General features: G+C 45.4%; 1 protein-coding gene across 1 annotated transcript; it reads right to left on the reverse strand.

Annotated features, from left to right (window-relative positions):
• Positions 1-1,892: 1,892 nt before the first annotated feature.
• On the reverse strand, positions 1,893-10,221 carry Ttr (transthyretin). The gene is made up of 4 exons (XM_048442673.3): positions 10,062-10,221; positions 8,951-9,081; positions 6,204-6,339; positions 1,893-2,148 (listed from the first exon to the last, which is right to left on the reverse strand). The coding sequence occupies exons 1-4, from the start codon at positions 10,128-10,130 to the stop codon at positions 2,041-2,043; spliced, it is 444 nt and encodes a 147-aa protein (XP_048298630.1). The 5' UTR covers positions 10,131-10,221; the 3' UTR covers positions 1,893-2,040.
• Positions 10,222-10,529: the final 308 nt, after the last annotated feature.

Below are 10,529 nucleotides of genomic sequence, written 5' to 3' on the forward strand. Positions count from 1 at the left end.
ACAATACCCTTGGTTTTCTTGTTGGACAGGTGCTGTCATATGTAGGTAGGACTGGAATATTTATGATTATTCTCCTTGAGAGAGGCCTTCACCCCTTGGTTATGTGTGTGGACACACTGTCAACTTTAGAGTTTAAAAACTGGTCTGATTACACTAAACTCTGTGGTTAAGATTGAGTTTATTCTCTTTGATGGTAAATCTGGTAGTAGTTTGTAACATGAAGGGGCCTGCTTGGTGGGGGTTTCTGTCCTGCCTGGTTCCCATAGCTGTTTAGCCCCAAAGAAATTCACACAGAGGTCTCCATAAGTTATAAGCTGATTGGTCAATTAGCTCAGATTTCTTATTAGCTCTTATGACTTATATTAACCCATTATTCTGTTCTATTTTAGCCACATGGCTCAGTACCTTTCTCAGCTGGCAGGTCACATCCTGCTTCCTTGGTGGTCTGCACAGGACTGGGAGGAATCAGCTTCCTCCTTCCCAGAATTCTCCTGTTCTCGTTGCACCACCTCTACTTCCTGCCTGGCCAATCAGCGTTGATTTAAAACATGATTGACAGAATACAGACAATTCTCTCGCACCAGTAGTTTTTTGTTTATTTGTTTGTTTGCCTATATTACTGTGCTCATCCCTTGGCATGTATACGATATTATATATGTGTGTGTGCATATATATATACATATATACATACATACATACATATGCACATATATATCCAGTTAAATATGGATTTGGATAGACTAAGTTGTTAGACAGGGCATCACTATGTTATTGTGACTGGCCTGGAACTTGCTTTGGAGACCAAACTGACCTCAAACTCACAGACATCTTCTTGCCTCTGTCTCTGTCTCCTGAGAGGTGGGTTCTGTTTCTTACCTGATAGAACTCGTCTAAAGTAGATTAGAGAGTTGGTACAAGTTTGTCCCTTTGTAACTTAATATTCTTTAAAAATGTTTTAGTGATGAACTTTGCTTTCTCCAGTTTCATACATGTATATAATGTATTCTGATGCTCTCTTTCCTGCCCTTACCTCCTTCCCACTCTTATCGAACCCTCCCCACACTGCCACCATCCCTTCTCCCTCCCACCCCTATCAAACCCTCCCCACACTGCTACCAGCCCTTCTTCTCCCACCCCTATCAAACCCTCCCCACATTGCCACCAGCCCTTCTGGCTTCATGCCCTTTGGTTTGGTTTTGTGACTTCTTTATTCACCTTGGCTTACTGCCTACTGAAGCATGGTGGGGTCACCAGTGGATACACAGCTGAAGACAATGACTCCCCTCTCCCCAAATCTATTCATAGTAAATAGTTCAGCAGCATGGGGTAGGAGCCCTGAACCCCATCTCCATCATGTCTGACAGCTGATAGGCCCATTCTTGTGAGAGGAACTGTGATATCCCCCAAATGAGTAAAGCGCTTAGCAAAAATGCACGCAGACCTAGTCCTTAATGGTTTGTCTCCATCTAGTCACTAACGGTCGTAGAAAAATAAAGCATTTCATTTTATTTCCAGACCATGTCTTTGGACTTGCTTTCCAGTGTTGGGATTGAACCCAGGGCTTCGAGCATGCTCGCGAAACATTCCAGTGTCTCCAGACCTTTAGACCATGTGGTTTTAATGTCTACAGACCTTTCCTAGCATGCGTCTGCTTATTACGCATTGAAAGGTTGGCCCACTCTGCTTCCTGATCCATCTGCCTTTAGCAAGTTGCCATGAGCAACCACGAGCTCCCCTATGACAGACAGGGTCCCTTTAAACCATGAGCCAAAAAGATTTCTTTCCTTAAAGAAACTTCTGGGCAAAGATTTTCTAGAATTTTTTTGGTGACTCTGTAAGATTTGGGTTTTAGGAGCAGTGGGGGAAAATGAGGGAATAAAAAGGAAACAAAGTTTGAATGTAACGCCCAGTGGTTTAATAGGAATGTTTCATGGCGTCTTGCCAAGTTACTAACACAGTTTATCGAGCGAAATCACTGCTTCAGTGCAAACGGGGCTGCTACTGCTTTGCCAGGATCCTGGTCCTGCTGGGCTGGGCCCCTCAGTTCTGGGGGTTGCTGACCACAGCCGTGGTGCTGTAGGAGTAGGGGCTGAGCAGGGCCGCGATGGTGTAGTGGCGATGGCCAGAGTCGTTGGCTGTGAAAACCACCTGGGAGGAAGGAGAGACAGTTGCTTCAAACAGAGCCACAGTCAAAGCGTTCCCTGGAAGTTCAGTGCTAAATTGATAATCTTCGTGTTATTACCTGATTTTTCAGGGGGATGAACAATTAGAACAAAACCAAACATGCTGCCTAGCTAAGTCTTCCGAGCTTTGTGCAGCTCCAGTAGAATCGCAGGGGCCTCTCTTTGCAAGTTTGTGACCAGTGTGAGTGGTTCTGGTCCCACCAAAATGAGTCACAGAGAGCCTGACAGCTATTGTTCACTTTCTTGGGTTCAGAGAAAAGTGGGGAGACAGGAAATACCTACAGACAAAAGGCCCATGGGGAAACAGTGATTCACCCCACGGAGGACTTCCAGAGCTAGAATGCTGGCAGGAATCTCCTGCTGACCTGCATGCTGGTGTCTGCCTGCGGTCTGATCTACAGTGACATCCCCCCCAAGGCAGGAAGGCCCCTTTTCTCCAAGTCCAGGGATTTCTCTCCCTCTGTCCCCTTGCGTTTTCTAATGTGAGAAGATGTGTATTTTCAGGTAAGTAACAATGCTGAGGTGTTGGGGGAGGCATAGCGGACTTCTCTCCACAACACAAGCAGCAGAAATGTGAAGGAAAGCCTTGGGGCTCATGGAAGGTCTCCAGACAAAATGTGGATTCTGCAATTAGCTAGCCACATCTCAGATCACTAGATCATCTGAGACACGGGTGCCACAATACCCAGGTGCCGGGGCAAGGAGCATCCAGAAGGGATGGCGGGCAGAGAAGGTGTGTATAATTTTACTCATTTTGTGTGCAAGTTTTGGATAGAGCTTTGAACACACCTGGAATAAATACCTTTCGTTTCTGAATGCATGACAAAGAAAGCTTGGATGATAGAGTAAAACAAACACAAAACAACACCCAGAAAATGGAAGGGGACTCTTCTCAAACTCCGTTTTATGTATTTATTATTATTTATAGCGCTACTGATCAAATCCTGCGAATGCCAGCCAAGCCTTCTGGCCCTGTTATAGCCCTAGCTCCTGGTCTAAGCTGGTCACTAACTCTGGATCCCTCTACCTTCGCCCATTCCCAGCATTAAAGCACAGGTATGTAACACTGCGCCCACTCTGCCAAGCTTCCTTTGTCACATTATCGTCCAGTCTCATTTGTCTCTTCCTCAAAAGTGAAAAAGAGATATTATGGGATTTTAAAAAAATCCACCAAGTACCAAGCAGTGGTGGTACATGACTTTAATCCCAGCACTCAGGAAACAGAGGCAAGCAGATCTCAGTGAGTTCAAGGCTAGCCTAGTCTACAAAGTAATTTCCAGGAAGTTCCAGGATAGCCAGAGCTACACAGAGAATCCCTGTTTCCAAAAAACAAAACAAATCCACTAAGGAAGAGAACTCAGTCAGTAAAGTCCTCGCCTTACAAGCATGAAGACATGAATTTGATCCCCGGAATCCATGTAAAAATTTGGGATGTGGGAGATTGTATCGGTAATCCCAGAGCTAGGGATGTGAAGATAGCCTGGGCAGGGAGCGGCAGGGAGTGGACAGGGCTCCTGAGAATGACTCTCAGTTTGTCCTGTAGCCTTCTCCACATGCACGCACATAAACAAGCGTGTCTGCACACACATACATAAAAACATCCATAAAGCAAAGAGACCTATCAATTTCAAAGATAATTTCCTAATTTTCCTTGGTGGGTGTGACCGGATCCTCTGGGACCCTTGCAGGGAGATAGTGGCTGCAGCTCATTAGGAGGTTATCAGGACAGGAAATAGCCAAAGGGACCGTGGCACCAAGCGCAGGGCACCTGCCAGCACCGGAGGAGGAGGGGCTCACAGTCTCTGGCTCCCGTGTGCCAAGCTACCTTCTGATCCACTGAGGGACTCACATTAGCAAACCCCTCCCTTTCTATCCCAAGGGTGTGGGTGCCTGGTATTACTTCTGCATCTCTAGCATTTAGCTGAGTGCTCAAGGCAGATTTTCATTTTTGAAATGTTTGTTGAGCAATGGATTGGCAATGTGGTTCAGCTGATAGAGTGCTCGCCTACCATCTTTAAGCTCTGGGTTCAGAGCTCCAGCTCAGAGTAACACGGGCTGTGGTGGCTTATGCCTGTTATCCTAGCAGCTGGGAGGTAGGGGCAGATAGCAGTTCAAGGTCATCTTCAGGGCTACAGCTAGTTTGAGGTCAGTCTGGCCTACAAGAGACCTTGTCTCCAAAAAAAAAAAAAAAAAACCCAAAAAAACAAAAACAAATTTAAAATGTTTGTTAATTAAATTCTAGAAGAGTATCAGACACATTTATGTCCTAACAGGAGTAACAGGTTATGGGTGAACCCCTACAAGCAGTCCCAGCAGGCTGAGACCTGGAGCAGGCAACGATGTAAGGGCAGCTAATCCAGTGGGCAGAGCCGGTGTCCTGTGCTGCCGCCCAGCTCAGCCTGCGCGTGCCCCATCCCACTAGTGCGTTGGCACGCAGTGAGGTGTAGTTAGAGAACACCTTGGTAGATGACACTCTTGACAACAGTGAACCGTGAGAGTCCAACAGAGCCCTCGGGTTTGTCTGGTAACAGAAGTCACTAAAAGAGCAGAAGTCATCCATAGCCAAGTCACAGAGAGAGGTTCCCTGTCACACTTTGCTGGTTACAATGTGTCAACTTAACACCAACTAAATAACCTGAGAAGAGGGAGCCACCCTTGAGGAATTGTCTCAATCAAACTGGCCTGTAGGCAAGTCTGTGTAGCGTTTATTTTGATTAATGATGGAGGTAGGAGGACCCAGTCTACCGTGGGCAGTGGGCACATAGACCTGGGCTGTATAAGAAAGATAGTTAAACCAGGGGTGGTGGTGCACACCTTTAATCCCAGCCCTTGGGTGGCAGAGGTAGGCAGATCTTTGTGAGTTCAAGGACAGCATGGTCTAAAAAAGCAAAAATAAAAACAAAGAGGTGGTTGAGCAAGCCAGGAAGCAACCCTCCTCTGTGGTCACTTCTTCAGTTCCTACTTCAGGTTCTCGCCCTGTGTTTACTCCATAATGGACTGTAACTTACAAGATGAAGCAAACTTTTCCCTCCCCAACTTCCTTTTCGGCAATGGGGTTTATCTTAGCAACAGACAGCAAACTAGGTCACACACTGAGCTATTTTTGATGGAATTCATTATCTCCAGTTCTGACCAAGAGGTCTGGATTCTAGTTCCATGACAGCCACCTGTGTGAAGTGACAGAGGAGCCAGGGAGATTGAGCTCAGAGTGAAATGAAGGTTACTAATATGGTTTTGGTTGTTGGCTTTGTGTTCCGATTCAGCTCAGTTTCTTAGAGAAGTTGGCTGAGGCAAGGAAGGCACAGCAACCAACACAGAGCCCGGCTCCAGCCTGGGTCCCAGGAGCATGCTCCAGCCTGGGTCCCAGCAGCATGCTCCTGTGCCTGGGCTCCAGCGGCATGCTCCAGCCTGGGCTCCAGCAGCATGCTCCTGGGCCTTTCCTTGATCACATGTGCTAGCCATGTGACTTGATCAGGTGCTTCACTTCCCTCAGCTTCTTCATTGATAAAATGGTGGTAAGACAAGGCTTGCCCTCTGTAGACTGATCATAAGAATGAAACAGTTTTGATGCAGAAACCCCTTTGTCATGTGGTGTGTACTCGGAGATTTAGCTATTCAGGCGTCATGGTTTTGAATGTATTGTCATTTTGTGCATTGTCAGGAATTGTTTACCCAAACCTCTGGGGCACTAGATGTGTTCTGGAATAACGAAAATGCCACAATTTAGAGAAATAACACAGGGAAGGAACCCTCTCTTTGGCTACGAAATATCCTTGGTGGTATCTGGAAGCTGCCTCAAAAGCAGACATTAATATTTCTTTGACAGAGAAACAAATATTCATGTAATTAGCTAACCATAAGTAGTGTGAGCAGGTTTAGACCGTGTTGCTGAATGTTTCTGAAAAACATTCTTTTGTGCTGTAGGATGGGAAACGGACCCTGCTTTCTTCTCAGCCTAAGAGCAAAGAGCATTTCCTGAGACTGAAAGCAAAACCCAAACACCTCGGTGGGTCCACTCACCTCTGCGTATTCGTGGAACGGGGAAATGCCAAGGGCCTTCCAGTAGGATTTGGTGTCCAGTTCGACCCTGTAGACCCCTTCTACGAACTTCTCATCCGTGGTGAGCCCGTGCAGCTCTCCAGTTTCAGCAGTCTTTCTGGAAGGCGCAAAGGTCCAGGTAAAGTTAGGGGAAAAGAAGGGTTACCACGTATGTGATTGTAACATATATGGATGTGTGTGCATGTAGTATGTAACTGTGTATTTTATTTTTATCAACTGAATCAAAATGTAGGAAATTCTTGTGTTTGTGGTAAAATAGTAAAAAAAAATGGCAAGAAATTCATAGAAGCTTTCCATACAGCTTTTTGTAGAGTTTTGTCTCATGATAATAAAATACAGCAGAACATTTACCTTGAAAGTCTAAATCCAGGCGTGCGGGGCCTACCTAGTGCTCTAGGGGTAGAGACCGGAGGGTTGCTGCAGGTTTGAGGGCAATTTTGGTTTCTATAGAGAGCACTGGACCAGATGGGACCCTGTCTCATTTATTAGTTAGATTTTTTTTTTTTAAAGAAAGAAAGGGAAAGCCTTTTATGCTCAGGTGTGTTGTTCAGTGGTAGGGTTCTTTCCTAACATTTGAATACCCCTGGAGTCAGTCCCCAACCACACACACACACACACACACACACACACACACACACACACACACACTGTTGCATTCAGGGTTAATGTCTTGATGAAGTTCATGGCTGTCCCTGAAAGTGTCACAAGCTGTTCTCTGAAGACCCCTGTGACACTTGCAGGGGTAGTGTTGTTTGTCAGCATACAAAACTTAATAAACAAAGAAGAACTTAACTGACTTTCTCCTTTTCTAAGTTTAATCTGCTTGGCAATTCTTTGCCAACAAGAAATACCAAGTGGCTTCCATTTTCACGTAGGCTCCAGTTCCTCACGGAAATGCCAGAAACTGCTTCCCATTTAATACAACCAAGACAGACGAGTGGCAATTGTCTTTAGTGACTCTGGCCACGCCTGTCCCCTTTTCTCTAACCTCCCTCTGGTGTGTGTACAAGAGAGAAGGTCACAAGAAAGTTTGAATATTTGGGTGTTGATTCTTAGAATTCCCTAACCCCTTTGTGTGCTGTGCTCGACACACACACGATCACAAAGAAGTGAACAAATAGAAACTCAGCTAAAACTTCACTGAAGAAAATGATCTTCCCAGTGATTATGGAAGAAATTAGTGCAGCTTGGTATTCAATTAAAACTCAATATAAAGTCTTTACCCAGGAGACATAAGGACTTTGCCGTTCTGCTAGGTGTTAAGGGTGTCTTAGCTGCTTTTTCTTTTGGTTCTTTTGTTTAGGTTAATTAGTAATTTCTTTGAAATTCTTGTGGTGGTCAACACACACACACACACACACACACACACACACACACACACACACAATTGTTCAGTGGCCTGCACAGGTGGGAAGTCATCTTGGCATGCTAGTGGGCGGTTGTGAGACTGATCAGCCCCTAGCTTTTGCCTCGCAGATCTCTATAGATGTGCTTCTTAGTAAGCGTGGTGACTGCTAGCCTGACACAGGGCTCTTCTGTTCGGAGTGGACATTAAGAAAAGCCCCTGATTCTGGTTAATGCCAGTAAACTCCAGCAGGGTGCTTCATCAGTTCCTTTCATTTCAATAATAAATCAGCACACATATACATCCTTCCTAAGATTCGAAGACCAACGCTCAACGCTTTGAGCATCACACATGGGCGTCAGGGATTCTGAAAACTCCTGATTTATAGTTCTGAAAATTACACACGCTCTCTCTCTCTCTGTGTGTGTATGTGTGTGTTGTGTGATTGTGTGTATTGTTTTATGTGGTGTGTGTGTGTATATGTGTGCGCACATTTGCATGACATTAACGCAGATCTGGATGTCGTCCTCAACTGTTCTACATGCTGTTTTTTTGAGACAGGGTCTCTCACTGAACCAGAATCTACCCATTCAGTATGACTGCTTGGCCAGTAAACTTCAGGGTCCTCCTGTTTCTAAGCCCCCACCCCCAGGCTGGTGTTCGAAGCGTGCACTACCATGGTGGGCTTCTTACACACAGTCTGTGGATTCACACTCAAGTCCCCGGTCTCCTGAGCAGGCACTTCATTGCCTGAGCCATCTCCGCAGTCCCTAGAGACTAGTTTTCATCACCTTCCTCAAGTGGACTGTGACGGGAAGGGGTGCAAACTCCTACTGAAGCACAGGAGTTACTGCCTCTCCTTTCTCTCCCTTCAGTCCTAGCCTGTGCTCTGGTTCCTGGTATTCAGTCCTAGCCTGTGCTCTGGTTCCTGGTATTCAGTCCTAGCCTGTGCTCTGGTTCCTGGTAAGCTCGGCTAAGCAGAGCAGGAAGTCAGCTTTCTTAAGAAAGGTCTCCCTATTCCTTTCACCTGCTAACAGATTTTTAAGCTGACTGTTTTTTGTCTTTGTTTTTTTAAAAATAGTATTTGTTTCCTTTTACTTTACGTATATGAACATACGGCCTGCATGTGCACCTGAACACCACATACATGGTGGTCAGAAGAAGTTGTTGGTTCCCCAGAACCGGAGTTATAGATGATTTTGAGCTGCCATTTTGGTGCTGGGAGCCAAACCTGTATCCCCTATGAGAGCAGAGAGTGCTTTTAACCGCTGAGACATCTCTCTCAGCCCTATAGCTGGTAATGAGCAGAAGGGTGACTAGAAAGATAGACCCAATCCCACAGCAGGATGCTCTGCAAGCTTACCCAGAGGCAAATGGTTCCCAGGTTCCCTGAGCTGTCTTTCTGAACACTTGCACGGCCACATCCACCGCAGGGCTTCCTCGGACAGCATCCAGGACTTTGACCATCAGAGGACACTTGGATGCTCCGGGGCCCTGGGCAGAGAGGACAAGAGAGGTGTCAGTGAAATTGATCAGAGTAGAAGGGCTTGTTCTTTCTGGGGTGAGAATCTGGAACAAAACCAAAAGTACATGCTGATCCCGTTGAGATAACATAAGTGTTGACCATTAATGAGCTGCTTTTCCAGTCCAACACGGGCAGCGTTGTTTTCAAAGCAAGAGCAGTCTCTGCCTCCGACACACTGCTGTGCACCAGGGACCTGCATAATGAATTTCCAAAGGGCAAACAGGCCCTCTGAGAGCCGTGGCTTTGTTCACCTCTCTGTCTAACGGAGCCACTGAAAGGTGCATGGTACAAAAAGAAAGACCGGTCTTTTCCTCGAGATCATTTTAATCAGCTGCTGCAGCAGTATTTCTCTCCAGTTGTAACCTAACACCCACATACTTCCCGACCCATTTAACTGTACTGATTCACTCTTCCAGAGGACTTCATCAGATACTACAATAGAGTGTTGCTTCCCCCCAAGATAACAATCAATAATACATTTTGATTAGCTAAAGAACCAAAATATAACCTTATACAATAGGTATACTAAATATAATGTCTACTAAATATATTAAATATATTTTATGAGAATTCAATATTAACAGTCCCATTGATGATGCATTTTTTTTTCTATAGTCGGAGGTTGAACACGGGCCTTTCCACATGTTAGGCAGACACTGAACCACTAAACTACCTCCACAGGACTTTTATATCTCTATTTCTATGTTTATTTCATATTTTTATTATCTAAGGACATGAAGATAATGAGCATTAGACTCAGTGCGCCAACACAACAGAAAAAAGAGCCAAGGGTCTAAACCCCAGATCTCCCCTTTGGAGTTTGATGGGAAACATAGATTCTGGGCACCCCTGACCTAATAACACCCGCTAGTTACCCAAGCTGGAGGAAGCTACTTCTCCTTTATCCAAGGTGCACCCGCCATGTCTGGAAAGGCCACAGGACACTTACCGCAGGGCCAGCCTCAGACATAAATGCCAGTCCAGCGAGGCAAAGGAGGAAGAAATGAGGGGAAGCCATTCTGCTAGGAGCCAGTGGACCTCTGTGAAGACCACATCCAGGTGGAGGGGCTTTTATACTCCCGCCTCCCAAGCCAGGCTGCTGATCCCTGCCAATCTGACTCCAAACCTGCTGATTCTGATTATTGACTTAGTCAACAAAGGGAGAATAAGTAACCTACACAAATATGAACCTTGTCTAGTGAGATTAGAGCAACGGAACACTGCTCTATGGAATATTCTTAACTGGTCATTTGACCAGTCAGATCCACACAACCAAGTAATCTAAATCAAAGGAAAACAGCCTGCTATTCTGGCTGAATGGAGTCAAATTCTTGGGATTTTTTCCCTTATTGATTTCTATGCATCTTTTTCAGTTTCCATACATGTTTATCTTTGATTTTATATGATAAATATAAGT

This window comes from Myodes glareolus, chromosome 13 (assembly GCF_982192425.1).
Source record: "Myodes glareolus chromosome 13, mMyoGla1.1, whole genome shotgun sequence".
Classification (NCBI taxonomy): domain Eukaryota; kingdom Metazoa; phylum Chordata; class Mammalia; order Rodentia; family Cricetidae; genus Myodes; species Myodes glareolus.

Excerpts from the sequence above, each read along its gene's own strand:
- Ttr (XM_048442673.3), bottom strand. The coding sequence starts at position 10,130 with ATGGCTTCCCCTCATTTCTTCCTCCTTTGCCTCGCTGGACTGGCATTT. Across the intron at positions 9,082-10,061 it reads TGTCTGAGGCTGGCCCTGCG|GGCCCCGGAGCATCCAAGTG; the intron begins GTAAGTGTCCTG and ends CTCTCTGCCCAG. Across the intron at positions 2,149-6,203 it reads CGTTCCACGAATACGCAGAG|GTGGTTTTCACAGCCAACGA; the intron begins GTGAGTGGACCC and ends CCTTCCTCCCAG.